At 42.6% G+C, this 17,906-nt stretch overlaps 1 protein-coding gene across 3 annotated transcripts in view; it reads left to right on the forward strand.

Moving 5' to 3' along the window:
* The window catches only part of ABCA5 (ATP binding cassette subfamily A member 5), an 89,169-nt gene that overhangs the window by 40,985 nt on the left and 30,278 nt on the right, over window positions 1-17,906 (forward strand). For all 3 annotated transcript variants that reach the window (XM_077328351.1, XM_077328350.1, XM_077328352.1), the window contains exons 12-22: window positions 285-453; window positions 4,941-4,999; window positions 5,219-5,329; window positions 6,639-6,814; window positions 8,048-8,167; window positions 11,297-11,435; window positions 11,540-11,630; window positions 12,935-13,074; window positions 13,589-13,708; window positions 14,223-14,424; window positions 15,819-15,988. In XM_077328351.1, coding sequence (XP_077184466.1) covers window positions 285-453; window positions 4,941-4,999; window positions 5,219-5,329; window positions 6,639-6,814; window positions 8,048-8,167; window positions 11,297-11,435; window positions 11,540-11,630; window positions 12,935-13,074; window positions 13,589-13,708; window positions 14,223-14,424; window positions 15,819-15,988 — 1,497 coding nt within the window. The remainder of the gene's footprint in view (window positions 1-284; window positions 454-4,940; window positions 5,000-5,218; window positions 5,330-6,638; window positions 6,815-8,047; window positions 8,168-11,296; window positions 11,436-11,539; window positions 11,631-12,934; window positions 13,075-13,588; window positions 13,709-14,222; window positions 14,425-15,818; window positions 15,989-17,906) is intronic.

Consider the following 17,906-nt stretch of genomic DNA (forward strand, 5'->3'; position numbering starts at 1 on the left):
ATTCTTTTAGGCTGCTGTTCAAGAGCTTTCTGCAAAGGGTTTTTAGGTCTTCTGGATTCACAAAAAAGTAATTAAGTATCTCTATATCCCCAGATCAATCTGAGCAAAATAATTAAACACTAACTCTTGCTGAATATTTAAAACACATGCTTTTAAGAGTGTTTGTAGAGCCAGGAAGTCTTAATAATAAGCTAAAACCTTTGGAATGCTATCAAAATATATGCACCTTGTATACCAAGTCCAGCCTGCATTTAATGTTTACAAATGTTTCTTGTACTGCTTAGGGGAATATGGATTGCGCCGAAGCTCATTCTTCTTCCTAAAGCCTTCCTTTTGGTTAAAACGAACAAAAAATTATAAGGAATTGTATGAAGCTAGCATCACTGGGAACTTAAATTTCAATGAGATTACTGAACCTGTATCTTCAGAATTTCAGGGGAAAGAAGCTATCAGGTACGATTTCTGCTGTATTATACCTTCAACATTATTATTACCTAAATGTTATACTTTACACATTTCCATATTAAAATTCATTTTGATGGCTGTAGCCTAATTTTCCAATCTCTCTAGATCTCCTTGAATAGTAGTCCTTTCCTCTGGGGTATTAGCACCAATTTAGTGTCATCTGCAAATCTGATCCATGTATTGTCTCATCCAAATCATTAATGAGAAAGTTCAACAATACTGCCCAAGGACAGAATTCTGTAGTACACTGGTGTTTCACCTACCTCTAAGATGAAGATGAACAATTGATGAGCACCCTTCGGGTTCAGTCAGTAAGCCAATTACAAATCCATTTGATTGTGACCTTACTAACTTTCTCACAAGTTTTTACTAACTTTGTCACAAGAATACCATGAGGGTCCTTATCAGACACCTTACTAAAGTCAAGGTATACATACAGACAAAATATCCTTATTGGCATAATTCAATTATTAAAATATTGACAAATACAGCCATAATATTATGAACAATTCCAGCACACATGTCAGTATAATTATCCTTTTCTGAACTAAGATTCCATTGTGTAGACACTCCCACCTTGGAGTCTCAATCAGCTAATAATTTAAAAATCGGTTTCTGATTGTTTGAACAAGGTGTGTTGGAATGATAGTTTCTATAAGGTGTTCTCCTAAATTATTGTAAAACTGGCAATCCAAAAGTATATGTGGCAGGGATTCAGGATGTAAGGGCAATCTGGCTGTGACATCTGTCACCCCATTGATTGCCAGGGTTGATTTAGCTAATCTGGCTGGCTAGCTGGGTGTCCCCTACCTCCCTCACCACTCTATGAGCATTGCTCCCAAAGCTGTGTGCTCAGTGGAAGAGAATGTATCAAGATATACTATAGCTACCAAATTTCCTGCATGAACTAAACTAGTCTATCAAAAAATCAGGTTAGTTTAGCAGGATTTATCTCTTAAGAAATCCGTGTTGAGTTTTATTAAGTACATTAACTAATAAATCAATCAAATTTTATTACAGCAATTGCTAGCCCTAACACAGCATTGTCCCCAAAGTGCTTATACACTGCCTGTTTAATGATTTGTTCCAAAACCTTACCCAGTCTAACCCAGTGTCGTTAGATCTGGAAGCTAAGCAGATTCCATCCTAAATATGCTTACCCCCTTAGTATTTTATATATAGGTTGAAATGTCTTCACCACCTTTTAAAGCCAGCCCGATGAAGTATTCTGGGGAACTCAAAAAATTGCCTGATTTTGTATTATTTTGCTTAATATGATTATAAGGTTTTTTAAATTTTTAAATTTTGCTTTAGGCTAATACTTGCAACTTCTTTTTTCAGAATATCAAAGGGAATGCATGTATATCCTTTCCAACCCACATGGGGGTGCTGTTTAGCTAGATTTTACTTTATGGCAGTCACTTAACTTGATTTAGAAATATGCCACAAAAGCCATCTATTCATCTTTACTGGAAAATAGAACTTTAAAGTATCTATACAATATAAAGGAATGTGCGTACTACCGACGACATATTGTACATTCCAAAGTCTTCAGACAGAGCCTTGCCCATGCCAGAATGTTTTGGAACATTTAGCTCATATCCTCCCACTTTTGCAGGTGAAGCTTTGGCTGGAAAGGGGGGGGGGGGTATTTAAAGGGAGCACACAAGAGCTGATTCTGACAGCTGTATAATGCTATAATGCAGAGGACACTTCTTTGATTATTATTATTATTATTATTATTATTATTATTATTATTATTATTATTATTGTATTTATTACCCGCCACTCCCTTGCAGCTCGTGGCGGGTTACAACAGTATAAAACCCCATAAAATACATTAAAATCCCATTGACACATCTACAATTAAAAGCTGCCTGGCAAGAGCAGCTAATCGACTACCCATTCCCCCACTAGCGGGTGGAGAGGGGATACTGATGGTACCCGTCTCTTTAATCCCAATCCTCAGGTCCCGGAGGGGCATAGATGTTAAGCCTGGTCTCAACCGTAAACCTGGCGGAAGAGCTCCGTCTTGCAAGCCCTGCGGAACAATGGAAGGTCCCGCAGGGCCCGGAGCTCTCCCGGGAGCTCATTCCACCAGACGGGGGCCAGGACCAAAAAGGCCCTGGCCCTGGTCGAGGCCAGGCGTGCTTCCCTAGGGCCGGGAACGACCAACAGATTTTCTCCCGCAGAACGTAAAGCTCTGCGGGGGGCATAGGGCGATAAGCGGTCCCTCAGGTATGTGGGTCCCAACTCGCGTAAAGCCTTGAAGGTTAAAACCAAAACCTTGAACCGGATCCGGGCAGCAATCGGCAACCAGTGCAGCTGCCTCAGCACTGGCTGGATATGGGCCCTCCAAGGTGTACCAGTTAGGACCCTAGCAGCTGCATTCTGCACTAGCTGAAGTTTCCGGATCAAGGACAAGGGAAGGCCCGCGTAGAGCGAGTTACAGAAATCTATTCTGGAGGTGACCGTTGCATGGATCACCGTGGCCAGGTGTTCGGGGGACAGGTAGGGCGCTAGTAGTTGGGCCTGGCGAAGTTGGAAAAATGCCTGGCCTGCTACTCTTTTGATCTGTGCCTCCAAAGTCAGGGAGGCATCAATGATCACACCCAAGTTCCTGGCCTGGGACGCGATGGTAAGATGCGCCCCTCCCAGGGTGGGCAAGCGCGCTTTCTGTTCCCACCCCCTACGTCCCAGCCACAGGACCTCCGTCTTGGAGGGGTTGAGTTTCAGGCGACTCTGCTCGAACCATTCTGTCACCGCTTCCAAACATCTGGCAAATGGTTCCGGGGGAGAGTCCGGACGACCGTCCATGAGGAGATAGAGCTGGGTGTCATCAACGTACTGGTGGCAACCCAGTCCAAAACTCCGCACCAGCTGGGCCAGAGGGCGCATAAAAACGTTAAATAATGTGGGGGAGAGGACCACGCCCTGTGGGACTCCACATGGAAGTCTGTAGGAGCGCGAGAGCTCATCCCCCACTGCTACCCTCTGGGTCCGGTCCTGGAGAAAGGAGCGTATCCAGCGTAAAGCTGTGCCCCGTATCCCTGTTTCGGCGAGGCGGTGGACCAGCAATTCGTGGTCCCCTTAAATACTCCCCTTCCCAGTCTTCAAAGGTAGGGGGGAGAGTATTTAAACAGCGGCCCTGCATTACAGCTGATAATTATAGTCCCGTGTAGCTGGCCTTACGCAACTTGAGCCCTACTTACCTTCAGGACCGCCTGTCTCCTTATGGCCCCTGCAGGAAACTTTGCTCTGCAGGTATGAATCTGCTAAAGCAGTGGTCCCCAACCTGCGGGCTGCAGCCCGGTGCCGGGCCGCGAAGGCCATGGCGCCGGGCTGCGAAGGCCATGGCGCCAGGCCGTGGCTCCCTCTCCCCGCCCCCCCGCAGTAAAAAACTTCCCAGGCCGCAAGCTTGCGGCCCGGGATGCTTCTTACTGCGGGAGGGCGGGGAGAGGGAATCAGGGCCGGCCGCGCCCATGCGGGTGTGGCCCGATGCGTGGGCGCGCCCCGATGCGAGGGTGCGGCCCGCGGGCGCAGTCGATGCGCGGGCACGGCCGATGCGGGCCGCGGGCCGCGCCCCGATGCCCTGCCGGTCCCCAACCTCAGAAAGGTTGGGGACCACTGTGCTAAAGGTTTCGGGGTCTTGGGAGAAACACCTGGCCTCGACCAGGGCCAGGGCCTTTTTGGTGCTGGCCCCTACCTGGTGGAATGAGCTCCCGGACAAGCTGTAGGCCCTGTCAGGACTCTCTGAGTTCCGCAGCTCTTGCACCAGGCGATTGGTTGAGGCTGGGTGGGAACCCTGGGGTATTAGATATGGTCCTATATCCCCTCCCCCAGCTCCTGGCTCCTACTGTATTGTTAGATTGTGCCAGGGGCCTTTTTTCCATTTCCCAGCTACTACATACATATAAAGATCGATGCCTGGAGTATAGGGAGAAATTTTTAAAATGCCGCCATCTTGTATTTGTAATTGTATTTATATTTTATATATTGTTTTACTGTTTTGGGGGTGAATTTTATTGATACTGCTGTGAACCGCCACAAGCCAGTTTCTAGGTGTGGTGGTATAGAAATACAATAATAATAAATAAACAGAATAAATAAATGTTCATAGTATGTTTATATGAGTACACAGAAACAGCCTTTCAAATTAATTGGCTGCCTGATCACCACTGAGGAACAGAAAGTAAGCTACCTAGCAGTGGTTCAAGCATTCCTAGTCCTATTGTATTGTTTGTTGGATGTCTTAATAGTGTCTGATTGAATAGGGTTTTTTAAAATTTTGTCATCCTCTGTGGATCTCAGTGAGAAATGTGGGCAATAAATGAATCAATTCCCAGGGTAGATTGTATTTTGCTTGAATATACAGATCAGCTCTCTATTTAAGGCAAATATGTATGTTGTACCTTGCTAAAGAAATTCTACTGGAATTCTGTGTTCACTAATAAATATACTTTGTCTTCTTTCAGAATAAATGGTGTTCAGAAGTCTTTTGTTAAAAAAAATGAAACTGTAGAGGCACTGAAAGGTAAGAAGATTTAGATATTCTGCAGTTTGTCAGAATTAACGTATTCAGATATTGTGCTTAAACATTATACATTAAATTAAATGTTTATTTCTTAAGGGTGATTGTGAATGAACTTTTTAAAGCAGAGTCTACAAGAAAATTAGTAGAAAAAACCATTGTAGTATTTCTAACGCTATTACTTCATCCTTCCATACCATAATTACTTCATTCTTTTACTAGGTTTATCCTTTGATATTTATGAGGGTCAGATCACAGCATTACTTGGACACAGTGGAACAGGAAAAACAACATTAATGAATGTTCTCTGTGGATTGTGCCCACCTTCTGATGGTAAATATTGTCAAATCATATCATGTCCAGATTGTCTCTTTTGGGCATCTTTATCTTGCCCTCAAAACTGACAGTTTTCTTTCAGCTACTTTTAAACCTGAATAGCAGGATAATCAGGCAGATGCCCTAAATTATTTTATTTAATATCTTCATGCGCCCTCTTGCTCAACTGGTACGAAGGCTTGGGCTACATTGCCGCCAATATGCAGATGACACCCAGCTCTTCCTCCTGAGGGATGATCGCCCCGATTCCCCCCCCCCCAGATGCCTGGAAGGAGTGATGAAATGGCTCAAGCAGAGTCGTCTGAAGTTCAACCCTTCAAAGACGGAGGGTCCTGTGGCTGGGTAAGAAGGAACCAAGCGAGGAAGCGTGCCTACCCAACCTGGACAGAGTGCATCTAACAGTAGCCCACTCTGCTTTGGGGGTGATTCTAGACACCTCCCTTTCCATGGAGGCCCAGGTCACAAGAGTAGTGTGGCACCTACTACCACCTACGGCAAGCCAAGCTACTAGCACCCTACCTGGCACCAGAACTCCTAGCCACAGTGATCCATGTGATGGTCACCTCTAGACTGGACTTCTAAAACTCGCTCTATGCAGGTCTACCCTTATCCTTGATCTGGAAACTGCAATTGGTGCAGAACGCAGCAGCCAGGATTCTCACCAATACTCCGTGGAGATGTCACATCCAGCCTATACTTCAACAACTCAACTGGCTCCCTATTGAATTCTGGATCAGAGTTAGGCCATACGCGGTCTGGGCCCAGTGTACCTAAGAGACCGTCTCTCTGCCTATACCCCCAAAAGAACATTACGCTCTGCCACCGCCAGCTGGCTACTGATCCCTGGTCCCAAAGAAGCACGTTGGTCCTCTACGAGGGCCAGAGTTTTTCTATCCTGGCCCCCACCTGGTGGAATGAGCTCCCTGAAGAGAGCTGAGGTATTAATTTGTTCCATGTATCCCCCCATGTTCTTTGTTAACCGCCCTGAGCTGTATGAAAGGGCAGTATAAAAATCAAATAAATAATAATGAATCAGTGAAATGTGAGTGCTGCATCAAACACTCTGAGCTCCCTGCTGTTCTTGGGGTTCAGTAGAATACAGCCAAAATCTACCTGTAGCTTGTGGTGTTGAGGATATGCTTCACTTCTCCTTAGCAGCATCTTGCATATGCATTACAGGGAATCTGCATGTTGAGGTGCTTCCAAATGTAGCCAGTCTATTTCTTACTAAAATAGGGTGGCAATTTTAGATTGGTAGCTAGCAAAATTATTTGTGGTGATCTTTCTAATTTTTTTAATGCACTAGGGTTTGCTTCAATCTATGGATACAGAGTTTCTGAAATAGATGAAATGCTAGATGTAAGAAAAATAACAGGAGTGTGCCAACAATCAGATATATATTTTGACATATTAACAGTGGAAGAGAACCTATCAATAGTTGCCTCAATTAAAGGTATACCACCAAATTATGTGATACAAGAGGTGAGTAATTGAGGTAATACAAAAATATAACTTAATGCAATGTGTTAATAATTTACGCAGTTGGAAAGAGCAATAGCACCTGTTGCATTTTTTAGTGATAATATAAATTTAAAAAGAATTATACAGGCTGTCTTCAGCAGAGTTCATAATAATCCATATTCCCCGTTTCTTGTTCTAGATTTTATCTGCGATAAAGGTTTAAAAAATCTTAAATGGGATGAGAGTGCATGTGTAACCCTTTGTAATGGGGAAGGTTCAATTCAATAAAAGACAGCACCTTTATGGCCTGACAAAATGAGAAATTGCTTCAAAAGAAAAGAAACCATTTCAGGCATTGGATAAATTTAACTATAACAATATTTATCATCAACCCCAGAACTGTAAAACTAGATGTATAACAAAATCACAATGGCTATGAGCATAGCAACATTAATGAGAACAAAATCTTCAGTATCCTTCAAAAAGGGCACTCAGCACAGAACCAATCCTAACACACTGGAAGGAGAAAGTCCAACTTGAAATTATAGAAGTGCCTGGCTGCTGCTTCTGACCTTCCACTTCAGGAGTTGACTTGCTGCTGCTGCTCAGGGACTCACTCCCTGGCTTGGGCCTGCAAAAGAATTAGCAGTTCCCTCAGTCAAGCTCTGGGCCTTCTCTCTCCTGCTGCAGGGCCAGACTGACTCAGAGGGGGAAAGCCTTACTTTCAAACAGTACACAATTGCAAAGAAGAAATTATAAGGTGCAACCTTCCCCCCTGGCCATTATGCCCACCAAGTACCAGCAAAAGAATTAGCAGTTCCCTCAGTCAAGCTCTGGGCCTTCTCTCTCCTGCTGCAGGGCCAGACTGACTGAGAGGTGGGGCTTTTGCAACTAATATATGAGCAACTTACTTACTGATCATGCTCAGTAACCTTTGGCTACCTAGGCCTAAATCCTAAACTGATGGAAATTATTAAAACAAAAATGACATGGGTTACACATGCATAATATTTTAAAAGATTCAAAACTGAATCTTTAAACTGCTTTTTAAAAATTGGGTGTTGGTAATTAAAATATAGTTGATTTCTGATTCATGATTAATGGCCATTTTCTATCCTATTGACACAAGATGCATACATTTGTAAGCCGGTTTTTGAGCTTTGACGTGATGAAAGTCCAAATGAATAAAACTGTATGTAACTGGATTTCATTTTAATTAGTGTTGAATACAGTTTTGTGCTTTTATTTCATAAGGTGCAGAAAGTGTTATTGGACTTGGATATGCAGCCCATTAAAGATAATCAAGTTAAAAAACTTAGTGGAGGACAAAAAAGAAAGCTGTCAATTGGATTTGCAATTCTTGGAGATCCCAAGGTAAATACCAATAGGACAGAATGTAATATTTGTGCATAACATAAGGTCATCTGCATTACTCATGTTTTAAAATTTGTAGAAATTGTTACATTTGCATTTATTATTCTTATTTATTGTATCATTTATTGATAAATAAGATCTTGATCTACATCTCTTGTAATATTCCTTATCACAAGCAAGTAACCAGAGGCTTGTTTATCTAAGAAGTCCAGATCACACCTGTATTTATCTGACTGTTCCTATTTTTATGATGGGTACCATTTTCTAATTATGGCTTCAAGATGCAGTTTTAATAATTTTCCCTTCATCATATTAACTACTATACATTGAGGTCTGCTGAGAAATTGTTTGGTAATCATGGTGCAGGGGCTTCATCCTCCATTCTCTCTCAAAGCAATTACTCAGAGATAGAATGGTTGGGCGAGGAGAATGTTGGGAAGTGATACAGCTGGATATAAACCCACATCTGTATGCTGCAATGCCCACCCAGGTAAATTACTTTTTCCCAATCTAAAGGAATTAAATCTCTCTGTTCTTCAATATAAGGGCTTCTGTTTCCAAATTTCTGTTCCTATGTAAAATCCTTCTTGAGAGGGTTTCAGTCACTTTTTTCTTTTTATAAAATAATACTTTTTCTGAATGTTAGAGGTATCTCCAAAGTCTACCAAAACTACTGACACTACTGACCTTCAAGAGGCTACCAGTACATGATGAACATATGTAAAATGCCTAGTATTGTCAACCAAAATCAGATTCTCCTAGGTGATTTGCCACTGTGGGATAAAAACCAAGCAACATAAATAGGTCAGAAGAACTATAAAACAGCTACAAAATATCCAGGAGTAAAGCTACTTTCTCAAAAAAGCCACCATAAAATATAAATATAAAATCTCCTTAATCTAAATCAAACACCATCCAGAAAAGTCAGTTTTTTTAAACCCATCCAGAAGGCTTTGAGGGGAGTGGAAAGGGTGTTCCAGAAATGGAGGGTGTTCCAGAAATGGGGAATAGTAGCAGAAAGTACTCTACATTAGATGCCATCTAAGAAAGGCATCTAAGATGCCACCTAAGAAAGGCTCTTTGTATGAATATCACATCTCAGATCAGACACTATAAGTGGAGATACATAGGACTAGAGCCATTTAAGACATACAGTACAGAGACTATAAGCAGTACCTTCTATTGAGCTGGGAAACAAATTGGAAGCCAGGGTAGATGATATAGCACTCGTTTAATGATCTTATAATACCATTGGCAAGAAATGTTCATTATTTTAAAAATTCCCTCTCAACCTCTTCTTCTCCAGGATGAACATTCCCAAATCCCTCAGCCTTTCCTTATAGGGCTTCATCCCCCAGGCCCCAGATCATCCTAGTTACTCTCAATTTTCTACACATCATTTTCGAATTGAGGCTGCTGGTTATGGTCTGACCAATGCAGTATACAGTGAGACTATGACATCTTGTGACTACAATGTGATGCCTTTGTTGATACAGCCCAAGACTCCATTTGCTTTTTTTAACGCTGCATCACATTGCTCATATTTAGCTTTCGTTTCACAAGTACCCCAAGTTCTCACTCAAACCCAGAAGTGTATCTTACATCCAGTATGCATTCTTTTCATTTTTGTGACCCAAATGTAGAATGGCAGTACTTGGACATCACAAGGGCTTTGCATTTTTATACTGAACCAAATCCTTTTTTAAAAACAATTTGCTGTTTATCTCTTTCAGGAAGGCCTCCCTAGGGACAGAGATATCTATATCCACCATTAGTGACAGATCCGAGGCTGTATCATTCTAGCTTACAAATCAGCAGACTTGGAACCCCGTTGGGAGTTGCAGTTTCCCTTGGGGGGGGGGGCAACTTCTTCGGCAGCCTACAGGTCTTTTTTCATCTCTGAAGACCATTTATAAGGTTGCTCCATGGAAGTCAGTCCACTCATTTGCCAAACGCTACAGGACTGACAATGTTGCCTAGACTGAGATGTCTTTTGGGAGAAGGGTCTTGCAGCAAGCTGTCTTGGTGTAAGACTCAGAGATCCCCTCCCTCCCATAACATACTGCAATTTTATGTTGGACTAGATTTAAAGCCCATTGTACTTTTAAATACAACGGGCGCTAGAAAGGGGGAGGGGGAAGGAGGCCTTTTGGATCCAGGGGGAAGGCTTGCGCCCCCACTCTTCCCCCCAGCCACGCTGCGGCCTTCCCCCTGGGCCTTGAAGCTCCTGGGCCCTGGGGAGAAGGCCCCCTTCCCCCCGCGGCAGCCCGGCCTTCCCCCCAGGCCTAGAAGCACAATCCCAACCTCTTTAAGGCTGCGGATGTGTTTCTAGGCCCTGGGGGATGGTCTCCATCCCCCGCCTCCCCCCCCAGTGGTGGCCTGGCCTTCCCCCCGGGCCTAGAAGCACACCTGCAGCCTCTTCGAGGCCCCAGATGTGCTTCTGGGTCTGGAGGGAAAGACCTCCTTCTGTATTCATGCCATGGCGCTGCTTCCCTGTCGCTTTCTGGACTGTCCTGGTGAGGGCCCAATCGGAAGGCCCTTCATGCCTTCTCATTGAACCCTCACCCGACTGGCTAGAACTCTTGCCTGTCCTGAGGGCCCGCCCGCTCTCCACCCACGTAGGACTTAGCTTTTGATTTAACAGCGACCCGCTGTTAAAGATGTGTGAAGACTGCCCCAACCTGGACTACTGGAGAATAGAAGGTTTTTTTTCACTTACCATGGTCCGTGGTTGGGACAGTCTAATTTTTCCCCATCCAAGGGCTTTCTGAGTCTCCAGCTCCTTGCATTGAGCTGGTGTTCTTTTTGCAAGTTAGCTTGTTTTCTCACTCTGCTGAACTCCCCCACTCCCTTTTTCACAGGGTGTTTGTTCCCTTTGTTAACCAGTCCTTTAAAAAAAAAAAAAAGGTGTGTGTGTGTTTGACTTTGATTGTTAGCATGCTAGTTGTTTTTGTTTGGGGATGAAAAAAAATTTGGAAAGGCACTGGAGTTCATGGACTACTCTGTCTGGCTATAAGAGGAGCTTCATCCCATGTATGAAGACTGTCCCAACCATGAAGACTGTCCCAACCTTACCCTGAAGGAAGATTCAGGGTAAGTGAAAAGTACCTTTTCTTGTTCAATATTTAGGTGTTACTCTTAGATGAACCAACTGCTGGCATGGATCCATGCTCACGGCATACAGTTTGGAGTCTTTTGAAAAGCAAAAAAGCAAATCGAGTGACTGTCTTCAGTACCCATTTCATGGATGAAGCAGACATTATAGCTGGTAAAATCCATTACTGTACTATGTGTTACCAACCAGCTTTTTGTAATCTTGGTGGTTTTCATGCAAACAGCTATGATTAAAGCACCTTCTGTTCTTTTATCTAGATCGGAAAGCTGTAATTTCTCAAGGAATGCTGAAATGTGTTGGCTCCTCCTTTTTCCTTAAAACAAAATGGGGAATTGGCTACCGTTTGAGGTATCATTTAGTAGTTTATAGGCACATTTCATTTGTAATGTGTGGTCCACAGTCCAGAAATGTTGGATGCTTTGTGTACTTTATGGCTGGAATTTAGATTATAGAATTATATAGAGAGCCAGTTTGGTGTAGTGGTTAGGAGTGCGGACTTCTAATCTGGCATGCCAGGTTCGATTCTGTGCTCCCCCACATGCAACCAGCTGGGTGACCTTGGGCTCGCCACGGCACTGATAAAACTGTTCTGACCGGGCAGTGATATCAGCGCTCTCTCATCCTCACCCACCCCACAGGGTGTCTGTTGTGGGGAGAGGAATGGGAAGGCGACTGTAAGCCGCTTTGAGCCTCCTTTGGGTAGGGGAAAGCGGCATATAAGAACCAACTCTTCTTCTTCTTCTTCTAGAATAAAATATTCATTCATTCATTCATTCGGATTTTTATACCGGCCATTCTTTACAGCTCTGGGCGGTTTACATGGAACACTGAATAAATTTACATGGAACATTAAACAATGTTTACATGGAACATTAAACAATCTATAAGTAACAATATCAACACAACATGAATAACAACAATGCAGGGGAGATCAAATTGTTCAGTCATGGCAGGGTGTCTGGGGAGGGGGTGGGGGGAAACCAGCAGATGTTCCAAGTCGTTCATTCTCAAGTGAATGCCTGTTGGAGGAGCTCCCTTTTGCAGGCTCTGCGGAACAGAGGGAGTTCAGGCAGGGCTCTGATTTCCTCAGAGAGCTTGTTCCACCCGGTGGGGGCCAGGATCGAGAAGGCTCTGGCCCTTGTCGAGGTCCGACACGCTTCTTTGAGGCCAGGGATCCGCAGCCAGTTGGAGGTGGCGGAGCGTAAGACTCTTTTGGGGGTATAGGCAGGGAGGCAGTCTCTCAAATACACTGGGCCCAAACCGCCTATGGCCTTAAAGGTGATTACCAAAACCTTAAGCTTAATCCGGAATTCAACTGGGAGCCAGCAAAGTTGTTGGAATATCGGCCAGATGTGGGACCTCCATGATGTTTTAGTGAGAATACTAACAGCAGCATTCTGCACCAGTTGTAGTTTCTGAATCAAGGATAAGGGTAGGCCCGCGTAGAGTGAGTTGCAGAAGTCCAGTCTAGAGGTGACCGTTGCATGGATCACTGTGGCTAGGTGCTCTGTATGTTTCTTTTAGTTCGGTTTAGAAAGTGCATCTTAACTTTAAACTGGTTTACAGCATTTTTGTCTTTCTAAAATGATAATGATACCTACCTTTAAGCAATAATAATTATACTTTGCTTGTGTATATGTGTTTTCTCATAGTATGCACATAGACAGGTACTGTAACACAGAAGGTACAGCATCATTGGTCAGACAACATATCCCTGGAGCCAGTTTGTTAAAACAAAATGAAGAGCAACTAGTGTATGCCTTACCTTTTAAGGACATGGACAAGTTTTCAGGTACAGTTCATATCTTAATCGATGGTCAGCAAGATGACCAGTGGGCAGAAAATGAGGGAATCAGTGAAACCTCAGGAATACAAAACTGAGAAGATTTGTATTAGCTTTCAGACTTTAGTGTCAGCCCTATTACATAGAAGAGAGAGATGGCCCTTATTCTGAAAGAGGCAGCTAAACTGTGATGGTTTTCCTCAAGGTAGTCGTATTTGTGTGAATAATCTTGTTTTTTGTTGTTGTTGTTTTTTCTGGAGGGAACATTTTTTTAAAAAAAGCAATTGGACAGTTTTCCAAAATTTAACAAAAATTCAGTTCCCATATACATTGTTATTATTATTGTAATCTAGGAGTGGCCGTCTCCTGTTTAATGTGCCATTGGACTTCTTGTGTACATAATTATTAAACAGTAGTGATCCAGAAAGCTTTGCTGGTGCTACACTAAACATTTTAAGGCATTGTGTTTGTAAGGAAATCTAATTTTATTTCCACGTAATAGCTTGACATCTTTCCCTTTCAGCATTATTTTCTGATCTGGACACTCATACTCATTTGGGGGTTATCTCCTATGGGGTTTCCATGACAACATTGGAAGATGTATTCCTCAAACTAGAAGTTGAAGCTGAAATTGACCAAGCAGGTAAAAAAAGTAACTAGAATTAGCTTCTGTTATATACATTTTCTAATTGTTGTTATGTTTAAATTCCTAACATGACTCTTGTATTTGTAACCATGATACAAAATCATGTTGTTTTTTAACTCACTGGAATATCCTTATATATCATTTTGTACTAGAGGTCTTGGTTCTGGAGCCAGATTTTAAATGTATTTTGATTTCTTACTTTAATTAATCATGCCACTTTTCTCTTCTTCCTGGAAGGTACAGAGAAATGCCCTATATAGCTTTGAGTGTATCGTGGGATACTTATTTACAGACCAAACCTATGCTTATTCAACCTGGAGATAAATCCTTTTGAGTTCCATGAAAATTACTTCCGGGAATGTGTAGGATTAAAAGTCTTAAGGGTGTCACTAGATTCCAACTTTGTTCAGTCTTAGTATGTAACAGACAACATCAAATATTATGGACCAGAATGTATCTGCTCACTCTGTATTCACTCTATATTCCTGATCAGTTTTCTTACCTTTTGTAGATTTCAGTGTATTTAACCCACAGCAAGCTGAAGAGGAATTAGATGCAAAATCTATCAATGAATTAGAGCAAAGCCTACTAATACTATCTGAAACAAAATCATGTGCAGTGAGCAACAAGTCTCTGTGGAAAAAGCAGGTTTCAACTATGGCAAAGGTTCATTTCCTTAGTTTGCAACGTGAAATTAAATCCGCAACTGCAGTGTAAGTATCTGAGGTTTATGCTTGGTCAGCCAAAATTTGGGGAAGAATTTTATAGTGTGAGGCAGAAATAATCAGCACAATGGTAGCTGAGTAACAGTATTGTTAGTTCTTTTCATGGCAGTTTGATACTATAGTATGCATCATATTCAAGGACACAATGTATAAAAGAATTGTAAAAGAGCTTACAAAAGAGCCTTGCTTTGACCTTGCTACCTCATCATTATAAATATCTGGAGATGAAGATATGTACATATTTCCGTTATTCCCACTTTGCTTAGCACATATGTAAAGTGCAGTCAGGTGATAGCAGACTTCCAGTAACCCCATAGCATTGCCTTCCCTCATATAACAACCCTAGAATTCCTTGGTGGTCTCCAATCCAAATGCTAGGGTTGAACCTGCTTAGCTTCTGAGATCTGATGAGATCAGCTTAGCCTGATCTCCAGGTCAGGGCTTGCTTAGTACAGGTTACTTAAATTCCTGTAATGGCCAAAATCTGCTTATATACATATCTGTGTCTGAGCTAGGGAGAAGCCAGGAGGAAATCAGGGCAATTCCTGCATGGAAAGCTGGATTATGTTATATGTATTTTATTTATTTTTTTAAATGTTGAAAATGCGTCTTCAGAGAAATGGGAACTGAAAATTCAGATAAGAATGCCAGATCTCTTATATTACTAGATCTCCTAGATTGCTGCCTCACTACAGTTGTTCACAGGATTATAGTGTTACATTCTAAATGAGTAAAATAATTACACAAATTGGAAGTGTGGGCCCACTGATGGTCCACCGATAGTCTACTGATAGACCGCAGGTCATTTTCCAGGAATCCACCTTCTGCTGACTAGTTTCTGGGCTTCTCACAAAGAATGCTTGGCTAGGTGGATCTTAGTGTGATCTAGCAAGACATTGGGTTAGTTCCAGTGATTTGTGAATGCAGTGATTTTTTCCATGTTTCCCTTCCAGAGGCAGTCTTTTCTGCCCCTAGGAAAGTTTATTCCTGGGGTTGTGGACCCACAAGGACAGGTGAGAGGCTGTGGGGGAGGGATGTGAAAGAGCTCCCTTCTGCTTCCTTCAGCTCATTTTCATTGATGGCAGAGGCAGAAAGGAACAATTTTGTACCTCCCAACTCCCTTGAGAGAGTTATGGGGTTGCTGTGGATAGTAGAATGCAGGAAAAATCCATAATCATCAATCACTTCCACTGACAAATTGCTGGATTTAACCCACCCTTGTAGTTAATGGAGAAAAGATTCTGAGTATGCACTTTTTTTCTTTATAAATTTGAATGCTAGTGTCTGCGAGCCATTAGAATTCTGCTAATCTGAAGAAAAGCCACTATTTAATTAACTTCTATGTAGTATGGATCATTTTTACTTTTTCCCTTTTCTTTTAGGTTCTTGCTATTCACGTTGTTTCTTGTTGTTCAGATTCTTTTGTTTCTTATACGGCATTACTTAAAAAATGCTGTTGTACCTGTTAAACTCTCCCCTGACTTGTATTTTCTTAAGCCAAAAGATGTTTATCACAAGTACAAAACAAGTCTCCTCATTCAAAATTCCACAGGTAAGAAACAAATCATTTTAATTGTATTCACTCATTTTTATTTTATTTATTTTGGTTAGTTTGCTGTCCGCCAAAAGTTCATCTCATTGGGTAGAGTAGCATACTGCCTACAAATAAGGTCTTCAAGACTGTTTGTGTCTTCCATGGGGAGAATGGTGTCCACTGCCACTATCAGCCTACCACTATCAGAGGCTGCATCATTGTGGCTTACAAGGCTAGAGGCGAGAAACTATCCCAGTGGGTAACAACTGATTCGTTAAGGGGGGCAGCAACCTCTCCCACCCACAGAGCTTTTCCCTTTCTGGAGGTTATTTGCAAGGCAGCCACGCGGAGATCAATCCATTCCTTCTCTAGACATTATAGGATAGAAAAGGTGCATTCTGCTGAGGTGGCCTTTGGTAGATGGGTTCTGCAACAGGCTGCCCAGGTCTAGCACTCAGAATTCTGTGCCCACTTGGATGCATTGCTTTTGTATGTCCCAAGTGTGAGATTGTTCACTGGAGGACCAATCGAGAATGGAAGATTGGTTCAAAGGTGGGGCAGTCTAATTTTTCCTGTCCTTGGGGCTTGGGAATCCAGCTGAGCCTGGACCTGTTAAGTGGCAGGCAGAGCCCATGGGACACACCCTGTGCATGGGGAGACCAACTTAGAAGTAGATATGACTAGTAGCAGGCCTGTCTAGAAGAGTGAGGTTTTTTTCTGAATCTCCTAGCAGACAGACCTATGGGAGGATTTGGCTTTTCCTGCTATGGGATTGCAAGATGCTCTTGACCTTGCCACCTAGAGGATGCGCTTATCCCAAGCGTGAGTGCCCCGCCTTCAGACCACTGAGAAGAGAGACAAATTTTCATTTCTCTTTACTCGTCCTCCACCTTCTTCTCTCATCACAGAATAGACATATGGTATAGAAAAGGGTCCCATTTGTCACCAATGGTCAAAGAGAAATACTTTAGACTGCAGAATGTATTCTGCAAAGGTGAAAAAGAACTTTTTTGTACCCTGCCTTTAACTACCTGAAGGAGTCTCAAAGCGGCTTACAATCACCTACCCTTCTTCTCCCCACAACAGACACCCTGTGAAGTAGGTGAGGCTGAGAGAGTGACCGTCCAAAAGGCACCCATTTCACTGCATGTGGAAGAGTGAGGAACCAAACCCACTTCTCCAAATTAGAGGCCACCCCCTCTTTACCACTACACCAACCTTTCTCTGAATCACGGCATTGCAAATTACCAGGCCATTATGGCTGATTGCCTGTTACTCTCTTGGAAAGGAATGTCATTTTAGTTTGAATTGATACTGGAGGAAAGATGCTCATTGGGTAAGGTGCTTCAAGCAGAGGCAATTAAGCTGTTAAAACAGCAAATGAAGAATGGGTGATGTGTGGGAGGTTGCTCTGCATACTTTATAGCATCTACAGTAACTGTGCCTCCAGAAACATATGCCAAACTAAAAGACTTACCTGTCGAAGCTGATCATCCCTTCTCATCAAAGACTGACAACACTGGTACAAATTTGTAAGCTGCCAAAATCTTTGGGTATTACTACTCCACATTCTCAGCCCTCCAGACACATTATCACTATCAGCAATCGCACCAAATAAATCAGAAGAATCTTCTGTAATTCTATCCTTATCAGCTCTATCCACTACCTGAGACCAAGGGAAGAGGAGAGCCTTCAGACCAAGAGCAAAAACTCTCTCAGTCTTATATATTCCTACTGTTATGATGGTCAATTCTTAGTCTGAGGAAGAGTGCTTGCACTTGAAAGCTCACACCTTGAATAAATCTTTGTTGGTCTTAAAGGTGCTACTGGACTCTGATTTTATTCTGCTAAGGAGACTCTCAAAGCCAGTCTCTCTTCTGTGTCTCAGAAATCTGTCCATTTTATGAACAGTAGAGATTTTTATAATCTACAAATT

This window comes from Paroedura picta, chromosome 3 (assembly GCF_049243985.1).
Source record: "Paroedura picta isolate Pp20150507F chromosome 3, Ppicta_v3.0, whole genome shotgun sequence".
Lineage (NCBI taxonomy): Eukaryota > Metazoa > Chordata > Lepidosauria > Squamata > Gekkonidae > Paroedura > Paroedura picta.